The sequence below is a fragment of the Trypanosoma cruzi genome, genomic scaffold (assembly GCF_000209065.1).
Source record: "Trypanosoma cruzi strain CL Brener 1047053516995 genomic scaffold, whole genome shotgun sequence".
NCBI lineage: Eukaryota > Euglenozoa > Kinetoplastea > Trypanosomatida > Trypanosomatidae > Trypanosoma > Trypanosoma cruzi.
This window is the reverse complement of record NW_001849375.1, coordinates 21,241-38,400: the sequence shown is the minus strand read 5'-3', so window position 1 is coordinate 38,400 and position 17,160 is coordinate 21,241. Positions and strand designations below refer to the sequence as shown.

The window sequence follows — 17,160 nt, the reverse complement described above, 5'->3', positions numbered from 1 at the left end:
CTCCGCTCCTTCTTCCTTTGTATTGCGGTGAGGGAAGGGGTTTACGCAGAGCAACCAAGGGAGAAAGCAACGATGGGTTGCGGGCCCTCCACTCAGTGTGCCTCCACTGTTTCTGGGAGCGATGTAACGGGGTGGAAGCCGCACGCCGGGGAGGAGGATGAGAATGGCGGTGGGACGAGGGCAAGGTTATCTCGGAGAGGCCACGCAAAAAGCGGTGGGAAGCGGAGCAACGACGAGGGCCAGCGCACCTCTCCGCCCTTAGTTCATTCCTATCACTGCGGTGGACCCAGCGTCTCGGGTGGCGAGGTGCTGCCGGCGCTGTGGTTTAGCGACTGTACCAAAGCCGCGTGGAAGAAGGACGAGGCGTCTCTTGCACAGGATGATACTGTGCTTCTCTACAGGATTGTGTTGCCCCGCCCCCCGTATGAAGTGTGGGCCTTCTACAATGACACAAAAGACATACAGTTTTATGTAACAATTCACTTTTACCCTCATCCAGAGCAGAGGCGCGAGCTGCTGATGCCGTTGGGTGCAACGACAGTCGTTTGGTTGGAGGACGGAAGCCAGAATGGGATGGATGCTGGCAGCGCGGTGGCAAAACTTGTCGTGGGTCCCACCGAGACGGCCCTCGCGGTGGAGGGACACATGATTGCGTACCGTATCATTGTGAACGGTTTCCCCGCCAATGTCATGATGCAGTAATGTTTTTATTTTTATTTTTACGAACGATGATGTCCTCTCCGTGTCTTTCCTTTCTTCCATCACACACCAACTCCTCTCTTCCTTCATTTACTGCAGCCCTCACCTGCGATCATTCTTACCGTCGGGGCTTCTCAATTAAGTTTTTATTTTATTTGTTTCCTGCAACGCTTTTTCGCTTTTCTCACCTGTTTTTTTTTCTCTTCTTTTCCTTCTTTTTTTCTCACACCGCCAAACATGACACCCAGGAAGTCGCGTTACAACAACAGCTACAATTAACCAATCGACAAGCATTTTTTGTTTTTTTTTGTTTTTTTAATTTCCAATCATGGGCTGCGGTGCTTCTTCGAAACCCTCCACTGTGGAGTACAAGAATGGCAAGCCAAGCTTTAAAGGTGACGAGATTGTGAAGGGGTTTGATGAGGGCAATGGCCTTCTTTTCCGCATTGTGAACAACAAGAAGAGGCGGTGGGCGTACTACAACGACACCACGGAGTACGAGATGCATGTAAAGGTGACATTCGGTGAAGATTGCGACATCAAGGCACTTGGCAAGACACATTTGGAGAAGCTGGAGTCCGGTGAGCATTTGGCGACCATCGTTGTGCACCCGTGCGAGACGGAGATGTTCATCGAAGGCCGTGTGAACGGCTTTAAGGTGAAGATGGACGCTGTCCCCACTGAAAAAAACAAACGCCCGAAGGAAGAAGAAGAAAAGAAATGAGGAGAGGCGGGGAACGTTCACGGGGGAGAGAGGGACATGAAGAATACCGGAAATGAAAACAAACAAACAAACAAACAAGTATAAAAAAAAATTGGCGGAGGAGTTGGGGAGATGGGGAGAGGTGGAGGAATGAATGGGCTTAACGTCTTGGTGTGATGTATGCAGGGCCATTTATTTCTTTTATTTATTTATTTATTTATTATTATTTTTTTCTTGTGGAGTGTTCAGATTTGCCTCTTCCTCCTCCCACGCTCCATTTTATTGATGTACATACACATATATATATATATATATATTTGCCTTTTCCTCCTTTTGTTCCGTTTTCTTTTCCGGTCTTTATTTCTTATTTCTTTCTTCCCCCCCCCCCCCCGCCCTTCTCGCTTTCTCGTTCTGTATTTGACCACTGCCCGTGGCCACCTTTTTTGGCTTGGCGAGTTCAGTGCGTCTCATCATTCTTTTTATTTGTCTTTTATTTGTATATATATATATATATGTGTATTATTGAATTTGTTTTGTCTTTTGTTTTTTTGTTGATGACGTCATATTTGTGTCCATCGTGACGCTTATTTTATATCCACATCGTGACGAATGCCGCTGCGTCTGCGTCGTGAATGTTTGGTGGGTATGAAGGGCTATTAAGCAGGAATGGTGGTGGTGTGGTGTGTGACGGTTGAGGTATATATAACATATATATATGTACATGCATGGACGGCAGCTTGCGCTCCTCTTGACGTGCCCATGCACTTAACTTTACTCCACTTCCACCTTGCGTTCCATGTGAAATATTGAAGGGACACTGTTTTTGCACCGCACGATTCCCGCAAAAAAAAGAAAAAAACGAAAAAGAAACAGATGTGCAACCCTCCTTCCCCCTCCAAAAAAAAAAAAAAAAAAAAAAGGAAAAAAAATCTTTTGAAGACCGGCATTTCTGGTTGTGCCTTATTTTTTTTTTTTTTTGTCTGTTTGCCTTTCTTTCTCTCTCTCTCTCTCTTTGTATGTATGTGTTTTTGTCTTTAGCCAATTTGTTATCCCTTCTTTTTTCCACCAGGCAACGACAGTGCTGGTTAGGTATAATGCATATGGCTCCATGAAATTCGGACCGGGGTGGGGTTAGACTATATTCCCCTCCACATGCAAAAAGGATTGGGAAGAGAGAGAGAGAGAGAGAGTGTGTGTGTGTGTGTGTGTGTGTGAGCGAGAAAAAAAAAAAAAAAAAGGGGGGGGGAGCCATATATATATATATTTCTTTATTTCTTTTATTTTTATTATTATTTTTTTTTTGTGTTGTTTGTGCAATGAACAATTGTTTTTTTTTTTTGATGATTAGGATAACACACTGAGGTTTTAATCATGTATGCATATACATACATACATACATGTATAGAGGACGGTGTCTGACTGAATCCACTTCCTCTTTTTCTTTATTTTTGTTTGTGTTTCTTATGTTTGTTTCCTGCAACGCTTTTTTGCTTTTCTCACCCGTTTTTTTTTCTTTTCTTTTCCTTCTTCTTTTCTCACACCGCCAAACATGACACCTAGGAAGTCGCGTTACAACAACAGCTACAACTAACCAATCGACAAGCCCTTTTTTTTTTTAATTTCCAATCATGGGCTGCGGTGCTTCTTCGAGACCTTACGTGGACTACAGGAATGGCAAGCCAAACTTTAAAGGTGACGAGATTGTGAGGGGGTTTGATGAGGGCAATGGCCTTCTTTTCCGCATTGTGAACAACAAGAAGAGGCGGTGGGCGTACTACAACGACACCACGGAGTACGAGATGCATGTAAAGGTGACATTCAGTGAGGACTGCAACGTCAGGGCACTTGGCAGGACGCATCTGCAGAAGCTGGAGTCCGGTGAGTATTTGGCGACCATCGTTGTGCACCCGTGCGAGACGGAGATGTTCATCGAAGGCCGTGTGAACGGCTTTCAAGCGAAGATGGACGCTGTTCCCACTGACAGGTACAAGCACCGGCGAAGAAGAAGAAAAGGGGGATGCTGCTCGTAGGGGACTTCCCACAGTTTCTCTTTAACCACTGGAATCCTTTTTTTTTTTTTCTTTTTTTTTTTTTTTTTTTTGGTGTGTGTGTGCGCTTGGCTTATCCATTACATTTTTTTCCTTTTTTTTTTTCTTTTGTTTTGTTTTTCCCTTTTTCCTTGCTTTTTCGTGCTGATGGGTTTATCATATGGTTTGTGTGTATCCATCCATCCATCTGTATGTACCTATCTATGTATGTATTTCTGTGTGTGTGTGTGTGTGTGTGGTAAATTTGCTTCTTGATGGGCACCCTTCGTCATAATTTATTGCTTACTTCTCGGCTTTTTTTTTTTTTTTTAAACTTTTGCTTTTTTTTTTGTGCCTGAGAAGAGTCATGCGAGGAGAAGGGGAATACGATGTGATGTATGTAAGTATGTGTGTGTGTGGGGGGGGGGGATGGGGGGAAAAGGAGTCGTCGGAGAGCGGGGCTGCAGAATAGCAGCAGGAGGAGGATGAGGAGGCATCCCACCCCCGTTCTCTTCCGCTCGTCCCTTCCTACATGCAAGAAGAAAAGAAGAAAAAAAGTGAAAGAACGAGAAGAGGGGAGAGTAAGTGAGGCTGAGAGTAAACTTTGAAGACAAAGAAAGAAAGAAAGGGGGAGAGAGAGAGAGAGAGAGAGGGAAGGGAGGAAAGACAGTAGCACTTGTGCGGTGGCCGAGGAGGGAGGGGCCCTCTTTTTCTTTTTCTTCTTTCTTTATGTATTCCGGCTTAAATTGTACCCAACGAAGGCAGACCGAACGCGTGCCGCAAGCCCGCGGAGGCCAATGAAAAGTGACGGGGATATTTCTCGCTTCACTGCTCATGTTCAATCATTTCCGCTTTTTTTTTTGCTTTTGCTTTTGCTTTTGCTGACTTTGCGCAGAAAATTACAAAAAAGAAAAAAAAAAAGAAAATAGATGCGGCGCACGGCACCTCTGCGTCGCACCTCGCGCCGTGGTCCGGGCGGATGGACGGAGCCGACGCTGCGGCAGGCCGCTGCTCTGGTGGATGGGAATGCCACCAGCGGAGCAGCACGAGGCCCATCGACTTCATTTGTTGGCACCCCCTCCCCAGCCGTGAAGAGCGCATTCGGTGTGGACGACTTCTCCATGATTCGTCGGCAGCAGATGACATTCACGAAACTCATTCAGCTGACGATGGACGCGACTTTCCGTCCAAAGGACTCTGACAGTCAAATCTACGGCGGTGATGGCGCAACACAGCGGACGGCGTTGCGCGAGGAACTGAAAACGATGGACCGTCGCATCACCCCTTTTGCCCACGAGGAGCTCCTCAACGACTATTTGAAGAACATTGTGGCGTTTAGCGGCCCATCTGGCCAGGTGTGCGACCGGGAGCTGCTGCGGGGGCGTCTGGTTGGTTTGCTTTTTTTTACCGAGTCGGAGTGGTCGTTGGCCTTTATGCGGAAATTGAAATCTTTTCATCAGAGACATCGACAAGATTTTGTTGTTATTGCTATCTCTTTGGCCGGCAAGGAGATGATGGACGTTACACGACAACATGGATTTTTTCATTGTGCCCATCGCGATGGTGCGACATGGGTGTCGAGGGACGCAGGGGTTATGATAAGACCGCTAACGCCACTGCCGCGGTTGATTGTGGTTGATGGCAAAAACGGTGAGGAGATAACACGTAGTGGCTTGACCGCTGTTCTGACACATCCTGACACGTGTTTTGCGGCATGGCGAAGGGGTGCTCCCGGACATGAGTGGTGGGACTATTTGAAGACGTTTTACCTCTGACTGGGGCCTTGGTGTGCATATATATATATATATAGTCCCTGTGTCTATGTGTGTAATTGTGTCGAGTGGATGGACTGGCTTCACCTTTCCCTCACTCCTGGTGGCTTCTTATCGAATCTGCGGCAGCGGGTTGCGTTTAGAGAGAGGGGGGCAAGTGGAGTTGTGGCGACTCTCGAGAGGTGTTCTCGCCGTCGAGGTTCCAAAAATAACAAATAAATAAATAAATAAAGTGAAGTGTTCCTTTTCCCCCCTTCTTCTCTCTACATAATGGATATATATATTTGCAGGCAGAAGAACGTGACACGATAGTGTCTACGGGCACCGCAATTCACCAGGCGGCGGTGTCTGACAAATTAGTGCGATGGGAGGCGGTGCGTCGAGTACGTCATGTGACGATCCGACAACCACCAGCCGAATCAAATACCGCAACGGCTACCCGAAAGTTTTGGGCGACGAGGTGATTGGCTGCTTCAGTACAGTTGACGAAACGGGCGAAGTCATGGCGCCGCCGGGGCTCCTCTACCGCATTGTGGATAGAACCAAAAGGCAATGGACCTTCTACAACGACGCAAAGGAGTACAACATGGTGATAACAGGATACTTTGGACCGCTAAATATCATCAAGGCGCTCGGAAAGGCAAAGATGTGGCGTGAGATGCCAAGTGGACTTCTCATCGTTGAGCTCGTCGTTGAACCATTGCGGACGGAGCCCTATTTAGAGGGTGTCGTCACGGATGGGTTTGACTTGCGATTTAGAGCCCTGCCGACATGAAGTGCCCATGATGACATCCGTTACCTCCATCGGATGCCATTACCAAATAACTCTAAAGCAACACGCATACAATCTTAAAGAAAAAGAAAAAAAAAAAAAAAAAAAAAAAGAAACGAACGCGCCAATACGGCATCGACAGCAATTGCAATGTAAACTAATGTACCATGCAATTATTATTATTATTATTTTTTTTTTCACTGCCCCAAATAATAATAAAAAGCAAAACAAAAAACAACAACAACAAAAGAAACTCTCTGATGCCCTTGTTGATGAGTATGAAGGAATTTCATTATCAACCCACCTCTTAAAACGAGAAGGTACAATTCTTTTAGAAGTCACACCGCTAAACGGATTAAAAACACGATGACAAAACAGGGGCTCAACAACAACAAAAGCACCAAAAAACTTGTGCGCGTGCGTTACTTTTGCCACGAAACACTGCAAGCACACCCACTTCATGACAAAAAAAAAAAAAAAAGAAAAAAAAACACATGGCGCATAAAATTTCAGGACTTCTACGCAACCTTACCAATCTTCACTGCTGCGCTTGTGAATTTCCTTCTCTTTCCTTCTCTTTTTGTTTGCCTTGTCTTTTCCCCGCGCGCGCGGTTTGCGGCCGACTGCGCCGGTGGAACGGGGATTGAGTATATCTCACTTGGGGAAAAGATCTATTTAGTGGAATTACTCGTTCAGCCACTGAGCCAAGGAGAGCAGGGAAAAAGTAATACATACATAAAGAAAGCAAACAACAAAAATATCATCATCAAGACAAGAAAATGCGTGAGATTGTGTGCGTTCAGGCCGGCCAGTGCGGCAACCAGATCGGCTCGAAGTTCTGGGAGGTGATCAGCGACGAACACGGTGTGGACCCAACAGGAACATACCAGGGCGATTCGGACCTTCAGCTGGAGCGCATCAATGTGTACTTTGATGAGGCAACGGGCGGCCGCTACGTGCCCCGTGCGGTGCTTATCGACCTGGAGCCCGGCACGATGGACTCCGTGCGCGCTGGTCCATACGGGCAGATCTTCCGCCCGGACAACTTCATCTTTGGTCAGTCTGGCGCAGGCAACAACTGGGCCCAGGGCCACTACACGGAGGGCGCAGAGCTGATTGATTCCGTGCTGGACGTTTGCCGCAAGGAGGCGGAGAGCTGCGACTGCCTGCAGGGCTTCCAGATCTGCCACTCTCTTGGCGGTGGTACGGGCTCTGGCATGGGAACTCTGCTCATCTCGAAGCTGCGCGAGGAGTACCCAGACCGCATCATGATGACCTTCTCCATCATTCCGTCCCCCAAGGTGTCCGATACGGTCGTCGAGCCGTACAATACGACGCTTTCTGTGCATCAGCTGGTGGAAAACTCAGACGAATCGATGTGTATTGACAATGAGGCTCTGTACGACATTTGTTTTCGTACGCTGAAACTGACGACTCCAACGTTCGGTGATCTGAACCACTTGGTGTCCGCGGTGGTCTCCGGCGTGACCTGCTGCCTGCGCTTCCCTGGCCAGCTCAACTCCGACCTGCGCAAGCTGGCGGTGAACCTGGTGCCGTTCCCTCGTCTGCACTTCTTCATGATGGGCTTTGCCCCGCTCACGAGCCGCGGCTCGCAGCAGTACCGAGGTCTGTCCGTGCCAGAGCTGACGCAGCAGATGTTCGATGCAAAGAACATGATGCAGGCTGCAGACCCGCGCCACGGTCGCTACCTGACGGCGTCTGCGCTCTTCCGCGGCCGCATGTCGACGAAGGAGGTGGACGAGCAGATGCTCAACGTGCAGAACAAGAACTCGTCCTACTTCATTGAGTGGATCCCGAACAACATCAAGTCCTCCATCTGCGACATCCCGCCCAAGGGCCTGAAGATGGCCGTCACCTTTGTCGGCAACAACACCTGCATCCAGGAGATGTTTCGCCGCGTGGGCGAGCAGTTCACGGCGATGTTCCGCCGCAAGGCGTTCTTGCACTGGTACACGGGCGAGGGCATGGACGAGATGGAGTTCACCGAGGCGGAGTCCAACATGAACGATCTTGTGTCGGAGTACCAGCAGTACCAGGACGCCACCATTGAGGAGGAAGGTGAGTTCGACGAGGAGGAGCAGTACTAGGTAGGTTGGCTGCTGCTACGAGGCACGACGGGAGGGGGCGTTTGAGGGCCGCAGTACAGACAACGCTCGTCCTGTCGGCTTTTTTTCTTCCGGGCGCATCTTTTTTTCTTTTTATTACTTGACTTTCCCTTTTTTTTTTTTCTTTTTTGTTGGGTCGGTGATTTTTTTTTCTGTCTGGGTGTCTCCGTTGACTAGAGAGGGCAGGGAGTTGTGTGTACAGAGTGAAGAAGCCCCAAGGGAACGGCGGATGGTGACGGGTAGGAGGGGTGAGGTGAGGAGGAGAGAGAGATTTTAGAGAGGCGAGGCGGGACTGGCGGTAGGGTCATTTCTGTGTGTGTGTGTGTGTGTGTGTGTGTGGACATTCGTTGGCTCTTTTTTTGGGGTGTGTGTGGGTGCTTTTATGGTTTGGGTAGATTAGTATTTATTTCAGTTGGAGTAAATGAATGTGGGTTCTAATCAGGAGGTTGCGTGCACGCTGCTTGTTGGTTTTGATGGCAGTAGTGTGAACACGAAGGATCTCAAGGCGGCTTTGGAGAAGGGGGACATAAGTGCTCGAGCAGAGGCGCTGGAAACGATGATTAGGCTCCATTTGAACGGCGAGCCGCAGAATCATATGATCATGTCTGTTATAAAGTACATCACCCCGCTTGAGGATCACCTTATTAAGAAGCTGGTGTTGTACTTTTGGGAAGTCGTGGAGAAGACGGACAAGAATGGGAAGTTGCTGAGCGAGATGATTTTGATCTGCTCCTTCCTTCGGGAGGATCTGCTGCATCCCAACGAGTACGTGCGGGGTCTCACCTTACGGTTCCTATGCAAGGTGAAGGAAAAGGAACTGATTGAGCCGCTGATTTCATCTGTGGTGCAAAACTTGACTCACCGGGTGACGTACGTACGCCGTAGTGCCGTGGCGGCGGTACACGCCATCTGTAAAAGGTTTCCGGATCTTCTTCCTGATGCACCTGAGTTGGTTGAGAAATTCATTGGCGACGAAAACGATGTTTCGGCGCGTCGGAATGCTTTTGACATGCTTGTCGAGTGCGCTCCCGAGCGGGCTGTGCGATTTTTGACAGGCTTTCGTGAGTCGACGAATATGGCGGATGCAGGTGCCGCCTTTCAGATGTCTGTTGTAGACTTTGCGCGGCAAATGATACGAGCGAATCCGTACGACAAGGCGAAGTACGTAGCTATTCTGTTCAATGTTTTGCAGTCCAAAAATCCGGCGGTGCGCTATCAGTGCGCCTCAACGCTGTTGAGCCTCTCTTCATCCCCTACGGCTATTCGACAGGCCGCCCTGACATTTATTGACTTGCTGAAGACACACTCGGACAACAGTGTGCGGCTTATCGTGGTGGATCAGCTGGACGGCATGCGGATGAGGTTTGGTGATATTCTGCAGGAATCCCTACTGGACGTGATGAGTGTCTTGGCGAACAGTACGACAGAAATCTGCAAAAAAGTGGTGACACTGGCAGTGGAACTTGTTTCCAACAAAAACGTTGAGGTCTTTTTACAGGCTATAAAGAAGGAGCTGCTGAGGTCACAGAGCGAGGAAGACGCTTTGGATAAGTCATCGATTCAGGAATATAGGCAGCTGCTGATCCGCGCCATTCACACCGCCGTCATTCGCCAACCACAAATGGCTGCAACAGTGCTGCCCATGATGATGGATTACATATGCGATTCTTCCAACGGGAGTCAAGAAGTTATTTCTTTCATCCGTGAAGTTCTTCAGGTGCAGCCTTCATTGCGTGCCGGTACATTGAAGCAATTGCTTGAAGTCTTCCCTATGGTCACATCGCCGGGGGTGGTGCGTACCGTTCTGTGGTTATTTGGTGCACACGTTTCATCAGCGGACGAAGTGCTGGGGGTACTCGCGCTGCTGGCCAATTCGTTGAAGCCGCTGCCTCTCACGCCACCTGTTCCACCGGCGGCATCTGTCAATGGAGATGCGAATGGAGCAGAATCTCCCGTCATGCGTGCCGTAACGACGGTGAGGGAGGACGGAACATATGTTACTTCCTATACAACCGTCCCGACAGGCACGATGGCGGCGGTAGCAGCAGTGACGGATACGACAGAAGATACTGGGGTGGTGCCAGCCGGCCTGCGATTACTCATCACGAAGGGAGATTACTTTGTTGCCTCTGCTCTTGCCAGCACCCTGTCTAAGCTTCTTATCCGTTTGTTCACGAGCTATGGCTTTGCCGTGGATATGGCGGTGAAGTCCAAGGCACAGGACGATGCGCTGATGCTTCTGCATGAGATCATTCGCTACGGCACCGCACCCGACGCGGCGTGTGCAATGGACGAGGACTCCCATGAACATATACGTTTGTCCATCATTACCATTGCGAACCCACAGTCGCCGTTTTTGCAGGGTTTTGTGGACGACTCCTACAAAGCGCTTAACGCTGTGGAGAGCACGGTTGTTGGCACCGCCGTTGGGGAGACGGTCCCCAACGATTGGTCCAAAGCGAAGGAGCCGACTGCTTTCTGTAGCATCGATACACCCATCATCTTTACGCAGCTAGCTCAGGGGAAGGATGCCTTCCTGGAGCTGGAGGCCACGGATGACTTGGGCTCTGCTATTGCGAACGCCTCAATTGACAAGACGGAGGAATTCCTCAAACGTCTGGAGAAGACGATTCCACTATCTGGTTTCTGCGATCCGGTGTACTGCGAGGCAAGTGTGACTGTTCATCAGTTTGATGTCTCTGTGGATTGGTACCTTGTAAACAAAACTTCAAATCTGATGCAGGAACTAACAATCGAGCTGGCTTCTTTGGGCGGTATGAAGTTGTGCGAGCGACCACAGGTGCACAGTTTGCCCCCCCATGGCTCTCTTAAGCTTCGCACAGCGCTTAAGGTGAGTTCGACCGAAACGGGTGTTATTTACGCTAGCGTCCTCTACGATGCCCCCAATGGTGAACGCTGTTGCGTCATTCTAAACGACATTCATGTTGACATTATGGACTACATTAAACCAGCCTCATGTCTGACGACAGAGTTCCGCGAGAAGTGGGGCACCTTCGACTGGGAGAACACCATTGCCGTGAACACAGATAAAACGGACTTGCGCGATTATGTTGAGTTTGTCATGAAGGAGACGAACATGCAGCTTTTGGAGCCATACCGGGATGTAGACGAGGAGGAGCTGCAGGGGCTTTCGCCCACGGACGAAGATGGCGGTTACGGTTACGTTTCGTGTAGTCTTTACGCCCGCACTGTCTTTGGCGAGGATGCGCTAGCGAATGTGTCTATCGAGAGGGATGCGCAAGGCAAGATCAGTGGCGTGGTACGCATTCGGTCCAACACGCAGTCCATCGCGTATGGCATAGGAGAGAAGCTCAGCCTACTCGATAAAGGAGGAATAAAGTAGTGGGAGCACGAATCTCCGGTCTTTTTAGTCATTTTCTTTCATTTTTCTCTCATTCCACACGTATGACATATAAATGTACTTTGGGGGAGAGGGAGTAAAGAGGGAAATTGTAAGGACGGTATTGACGGAATGAGAAAGAGGAACGGAGAAGAAAGAGAGCTTGATGGAAGGTTTGGGAACCGCATCGTCTTTCCTTCTTTTTTTTTTTTTCGTTATTTCCATGGATGAGCGCTGATGAATGCTCATCGCCACTGAAGCTGTTATCAGGGCGCTGTATAACACCCGCACCGCAGATTTCTCTGGGCGTGGCGGAGCGGGTGCGGTGCCGGGCTCTGCTGCGGCTTTTTTTTTTTTTTTTTTTGCGCCAGGCACTTTTATATGTTTATTTTGAGGGAATAAAAGAAGTAAACAGAAGAACGAGGAGGAGGGGAGGAAGAAAAAGAAAGAAGAAATGAAAACACAAACACACACACACACAAAAAAAAAAATTGAAGGAAAATCAAAGAAGGCAGCATCTACGACGGTACCGCCAAGGCCTACTAGAAACTCAAAGCGGTATCCATGTCTTAATGTGTGCATGAGCTGTGTGTTTGTCGGTCCTTTGGGTGTTATGCGCTTCATATTACTTTTCCACCTTTTTCCCCCCCCTCCCTCTGTTAGACGTCAGCCGCTATGTTGTTTAGCCCCGCCATCAGTGAGGCGGAGATAAGGGCGGTACAGGACGGAATCGCAAATGACGTTCGTGGCGACGGGCGGACGCTGACGCAGCGGCGGCCATTCACAATCCGGACAAACTACAGCGCGGGTGCCTCAATTGTGGATGTCGAATACGACGGTAGTTGCGTGGAAGTGCAGTGCGGCGCCACTACCGTTGTGGCTGCAGCAACTCCATCTATCATTGAATTGAGTGAGAGCGGTGAGGCGGCGCCAAGAAAAAGGATGCGTGGTCCATTGTTCATCAGCATTGATGCTGTGCCTGCTGTTGTGGACTATTACGCACAGGCTCTGCGTAACCGCGGGGGACGTTACCGTCTTGCATTTCTTTCTTTTTTGGCCACAACTATTAGTCAGACCTTTGGCGCAGAGGGGGTGACTGTGCGGGAGCAGCTGGGCTTGGCAGAGGCAGAAATTATCGACGATGGTGATGATGATGACGCCGCAACAACCGCTGGTGGTGTAAATGAGGAAGGAGCGGGTGGGGGGTTGCGGCAAGGCAGATTCCCTGCGGAGGAGGAGGGCGATAGTGGTGGTGGATTTCCGGGAGAGGAACTGTACATTGGTGGGGGCTACGCGTTCCGCATTGACGTGGACGTTCACGTGCTGCAGACTAACGACGGGAACCTTCCATCTATCATCTCTCTCGCTGTGCACGCCGCACTGAAGGCGGTGAAGTTGCCGTCTGTCACACTGCATGAAACCTCTGGCGGAGTGTCGCTGGAGGTGGACCGCAGTAAACCCTTTCGTCGTCCCGTGGACTGGTCGCGGCTCCCTGTTCTGACCGTCCTGCTGATATCTCCCACGCGGCATTACGTCGTGGATCCCACTCCCTTGGAGGAACTTGCATTACCGCAACAACTGCACCTGGCTATGAATGCGGCAGGACACGTGTGCTACATGCGTTACCAGCAGCTGCCGTCACGCCGCGGTAATGCATGGCGACAGGAGAAGGGTTGTCGTGAGCGGGGTGAGCTGGACGACACGGCGGGGTCCTTCCTTCCTGCTGGCATGAACGTGCCGGATTTGGCTGCCATGCTGCACGATGTGTCTTATATCTGTCAGGCGACCATCTCTGAGTGTGACGAGGCCCTCCATAACAGCAGGTAAAGGCGCAATTCTTTTCCTTTTCCTTTTCCCATCCCCCCCCCCTCTCTTTCCCTCTGTGTGTGTGTATTTATTTGTGTTATTTGGTTTCTCATGGAGAAGAAAAAGAAGAATAAATGCATACTGCAGGAGTACTGAGAGTGAGCAACTGCTTGGGGGGGGGGGGGGGGAACAAAAAACGGGTAGGGATGAATGAATAAATCCATGATTGAAAAAATGAAGTGGTGGTTTTTTTGGCGGTGCTCGTTTGCGTCCATGTGCATTTAGTTTCGCGAATAAAATGCGTTTCACATGTATGCGTGTTTCTTCTTTTTGTTTCTCTTATTTTTTTGTTGCAAGTCTTTGACCGGACAAGGACCGAAGTTTTATTAGAGAGAATTGTGGTTTTTTTTTTTTTTTTTTTTTGTGTGTGTGTGTTTTTCCTGTTCGGACGGCGAACACATCCCGCTTACATGGAGATTCGTGAGGTCAACTTCAATGCAAGGGTCCTGCGTGGGAAGACCGATCCACCCATGGCGACGTACATCAGCCCACCACGGCCAAATAAGCAGAAGTTGCCACCGCCCACGCCACCGCAGTCACAATCTATTGACACCGAGAAGAATATGTACGATGCATCTTCGATGTTCTCTTACGCCACCGCGGCCGACTCCCTGCGTATGATGAAAATAGATGGGAGGAATTACGCACAATGTCCCTGTGCAACATGCACGCAGTACCGTGTCTACTACGCGATGAGGATGGCAGGAAATCCCGAATTGCAGTTCGATAACTCATACGCGGCATCCACAATGTGCGTCCCAACTATGTACAGTCGAAAAGCATCACAATTACCACCACCACCACCACAACAACAACAGCAGCCATCTACAGTGTCCACTATGCCGCGTCGGGATGTGGCGCCTGTATTAACCATAGGGACTCAGCGACCGACGGCGCGGCCTGCGCCCCACGCTTGCGTCTTTAACCAGTCAATACCACAGCAACAACAACAACAACAACAACAAGAACAAGAACAAACTTTAAAACAACACTCTGAGGCTGCAGTTTCTGGGCTCACAACACATGGTGCAATTTTCCCTCTTGATACCGCCGAGGAGTTTGAGCACAAGTGCATGGGTCGAGTGGTGGAGCTTGCGTGCGCTGTCGAAGGTCGTTCTATGCTACTGGCCGCCATGCGCTCACAGGATGCGATGGTGATCAGTACAATGGTGAATGAGATCATTGCCGATGTGGAGACGGTGGCGCTTGATAATCATGGTTGTCACGTTCTTCGTGCATTGATGGACTATATGGACGCTGAAAAAACTGCCCTACTGGTCTCTTCGTTTAACGAGACGTTGGTGCTGAATCTGTGCACTGTGTCGCAGTACACGCGACGTATTTTGCAGGCTCTTTTTGAGAAGCCATTGATTGATCTACAGCCCATTGTCAACGTACTGGCGTCCAATGCACAGTACCTCGCGGCCACACAGCAGGGATGCATCTCGCTAATGCGTGTTTTTGAGCTATGCAATGCGGAGCAGAAGGCGCAGTTGATGGCCCCTTTGGTGCCTCTCTTCACTCACATCTCGCTTGATCCCTTTGGCAACTATGTCGTACAGTGTGCCATTGAGCGTAGTGAGAAGACAGTGGCAGCGCAGTACACGGTCTCCTGCTTTGCTGGCGAACTTTTAAACATGAGTTGTAACAAGTACGCGAGCAACGCTGTTGAAAAGATTATTAAGGTCTGCGGTGATGTGCCCGCAGTGCGACGTCTGCTGATGGACGAGTTGATTTTCAACCCCGCCGCCTTGTTGCAGATGGTGCAGGACAGCTTTGGGAATTTTGTTGTGCAGTCTATCATTGAGCACACGGATAGCCCTACTGAACTGAAGCGCATCTGCGACCGCCTGCGCCCCGCACTGCCAAGCAGCCCGTACGCGGCGAGGATTGAGGCGAAAATTCGCGCCAAAGCCCCTACCTCGCAGCTGCTGCAACAGCACCACCAACGCCGGCAGCAGACGCCACGCCAGAGCCAAACACGCCGGCCACGTCAAGAGTCGCAGCAGCGACGCTGACGGTCGCCGCAACAATGGTGACTTCAATGAGCGATTATTATTATTATTATTATTATTATTAGATTCATTGCGCAGTGGAATCAGTCGTGATCCTGCGTATGAGAGAAGGGCATGAATACGTTATTATTTTTTTGCCTGTGGAACTGTATGGTCACTTTTGATAGATGCATACTGGGGGAGGAGACAATACAAATTTCCCCCTTCACACACATATATGCACATAAAGACATTGCTTCTTTGTCGCCTATTCCTCGTCATATAATTTTTATTTTGGCCGAGCCCCTTTGTTTTCTTTTTCAGCGAGGAAACGGAAATAGGACAAAGAGGGAACGGATAAGCATGAGTTCTGGCGTGAGTGTGTGTTTCTGTGCGGGGTAAGGAAAGGGAGTGGGGAAGCAAGAGAAGCCAAAAGAGAGGGAGAGAGAGGGAGGCAGAATACGAGACGTGACTTTTACGGGCGTCTAAATATATATATATATATATATTATATTATATACGTTTATATGTATTGGTATGTATGTGCAGGCTGGGAGGGGGTTTGTGTCTGCGTGTATGTTAGAGAGGGAGATAGAGGGGAGGAGGTGGTGGGGGCCGGCGGAAGTGAGCAAAAATACATTTCACAATTAGATGATATCTTTTTTTTTTTTTTTTTTTTGTTTTTTATTTCTTCTTGTCGATGCTGATGGCGTTGATGTTTCACGTCCCTTGTGATGTTCTTTGTTATAATTTCTCTAGAAGAGTATTTCTCTCCCTCTCTCACTTGATTTTTTTTCTTGTCTTCTTTGTTGCCCGTGGTCCTCACTCTTTTGTCCATCCGCCGGTCGTGGGCTGCGGCAGGGGAGGGGGAGGGCGGATGAAAGGGGGAAGTGAGAGAGACGGTGGCGGGGAATCCAAAAAAAAAAAAAAGAATAGACGCGTTTTTTTTTTTTTTTTTTTGGTTGAGACTTCTGCTGTGTGGGTTGGGTGCGCCCTGTCTCTCGTGGTTATTCTCCCGCTAAAATCTTTTTATTTTTATTTTTATTATATCCATTTCCGTTTGTGGTTGTATGCCTCCTGCAACGGTTCGCCGTGGGGCAGCGAGTGCGTGTGACGGCGCCGCACACAACCACGGCAACTTAGAAGAGAAGGGGGCACACACACACAAATACGAAAAGGAGGAGAGGGGACTTAATATGCCACGTTCCCGTGCTCCATTGTGGCGAAGAAGCGAGGCGTCATCTTATCTTGTGCGCTCGCCAAGTACGGCGAGTGGCGTAGAAAACATGGATAACATTTTTAGTGGTGGCTATAGCAAGAGACGGAAGAGGTCTAAAGATGCACCGGCTCTTGACGTGCTTAGCTTGGTGCCGAGCGATGACAGCAGTGTCGTCACCGCCACTCCAGTTACGAGCGCAGGGGTCTTTGTGACGCCTAGCCCCATTCTTGCCACGCTGTCAACAAGCGAATGGCTCATGCTCTCGAGGAATCACTGTGAATCGTCTCACCCCTCGTCCATGGAGAAGCCATTGTCTGGGGTTATAATTACCGCCGAGGTGGGAGGATGGTTGCGTGTGCGGGACCAACGGAATGGTACTATTCGCTATCAGCGCCGTCTACGCTATGTGAGTAATCCCTCATGTCTATGCTGGAGCTTATCTTTCTGCTGCATATTCTTCGTTGGTCAGCAATGTGGTTTATTGACGATGCTGCAACTGAAAAATGAAAGCATCATTGAGGTTGCGGATTGCGTGCTTCACGAAGCCCCGATTGTGGCGATGGTTCGTGTGTTTGTAAATGTGCATGGTGGCGCAAAAGGGTCAGTCGCTGTGAAAAGGCC

The 17,160-nt window shown here is 49.5% G+C and overlaps 6 protein-coding genes and 4 pseudogenes across 6 annotated transcripts, besides 28 other annotated features; all 10 read left to right on the top strand.

Annotated features, from left to right (window-relative positions):
* Positions 1–17,160: part of a sequence feature (heterozygous, Esmeraldo-like haplotype) that runs on past the window's edge.
* Tc00.1047053506563.90 lies at positions 73–702 on the top strand (annotated as a pseudogene).
* Positions 870–924: a sequence feature (A-rich).
* Positions 1,028–1,423, top strand: Tc00.1047053506563.79 (annotated as a pseudogene).
* Positions 1,480–1,501: a microsatellite.
* Positions 1,593–1,624: a microsatellite.
* Positions 1,688–1,719: a microsatellite.
* Positions 2,300–2,331: a microsatellite.
* Positions 2,366–2,438: a sequence feature (GA-rich).
* Positions 2,573–2,592: a microsatellite.
* Positions 2,592–2,616: a microsatellite.
* Positions 2,658–2,704: a sequence feature (A-rich).
* Positions 2,906–2,938: a microsatellite.
* Tc00.1047053506563.70 lies at positions 3,031–3,432 on the top strand (annotated as a pseudogene).
* Positions 3,470–3,503: a microsatellite.
* Positions 3,536–3,590: a sequence feature (A-rich).
* Positions 3,667–3,688: a microsatellite.
* Positions 4,044–4,084: a microsatellite.
* Positions 4,359–5,204, top strand: Tc00.1047053506563.60 (hypothetical protein, conserved; the record flags this gene model as incomplete). The annotated part of the gene is made up of 1 exon (XM_811598.1): positions 4,359–5,204. The coding sequence occupies one exon, from the start codon at positions 4,359–4,361 to the stop codon at positions 5,202–5,204; it is 846 nt and encodes a 281-aa protein (XP_816691.1).
* Positions 5,406–5,433: a sequence feature (AT_rich).
* Tc00.1047053506563.50 lies at positions 5,566–5,976 on the top strand (annotated as a pseudogene).
* Positions 6,053–6,089: a microsatellite.
* Positions 6,145–6,171: a sequence feature (AT_rich).
* Positions 6,439–6,464: a microsatellite.
* Positions 6,753–8,081, top strand: Tc00.1047053506563.40 (beta tubulin, putative; the record flags this gene model as incomplete). The annotated part of the gene is made up of 1 exon (XM_811597.1): positions 6,753–8,081. The coding sequence occupies one exon, from the start codon at positions 6,753–6,755 to the stop codon at positions 8,079–8,081; it is 1,329 nt and encodes a 442-aa protein (XP_816690.1).
* Positions 8,180–8,232: a sequence feature (A-rich).
* Positions 8,411–8,438: a microsatellite.
* Tc00.1047053506563.30 (coatomer beta subunit, putative) lies at positions 8,521–11,463 on the top strand (the record flags this gene model as incomplete). The annotated part of the gene is made up of 1 exon (XM_811596.1): positions 8,521–11,463. One exon carries the CDS (start codon positions 8,521–8,523, stop codon positions 11,461–11,463), a length of 2,943 nt encoding a protein of 980 aa, XP_816689.1.
* Positions 11,853–11,914: a sequence feature (CT-rich).
* Positions 12,136–13,287, top strand: Tc00.1047053506563.20 (exosome-associated protein 1, putative; the record flags this gene model as incomplete). The annotated part of the gene is made up of 1 exon (XM_811595.1): positions 12,136–13,287. One exon carries the CDS (start codon positions 12,136–12,138, stop codon positions 13,285–13,287), a length of 1,152 nt encoding a protein of 383 aa, XP_816688.1.
* Positions 13,669–13,689: a microsatellite.
* Positions 13,737–15,344, top strand: Tc00.1047053506563.10 (pumilio/PUF RNA binding protein 9, putative; the record flags this gene model as incomplete). Its single annotated transcript, XM_811594.1, has 1 exon — positions 13,737–15,344. The coding sequence occupies one exon, from the start codon at positions 13,737–13,739 to the stop codon at positions 15,342–15,344; it is 1,608 nt and encodes a 535-aa protein (XP_816687.1).
* Positions 14,264–14,303: a microsatellite.
* Positions 15,378–15,405: a microsatellite.
* Positions 15,810–15,853: a microsatellite.
* Positions 15,980–16,016: a microsatellite.
* Positions 16,347–16,366: a microsatellite.
* Tc00.1047053506563.4 (hypothetical protein, conserved) lies at positions 16,391–17,160 on the top strand (the record flags this gene model as incomplete). The annotated part of the gene is made up of 1 exon (XM_811606.1): positions 16,391–17,160. A coding segment is annotated over one exon (770 nt), but the record flags the coding sequence as incomplete, so codon positions are not given.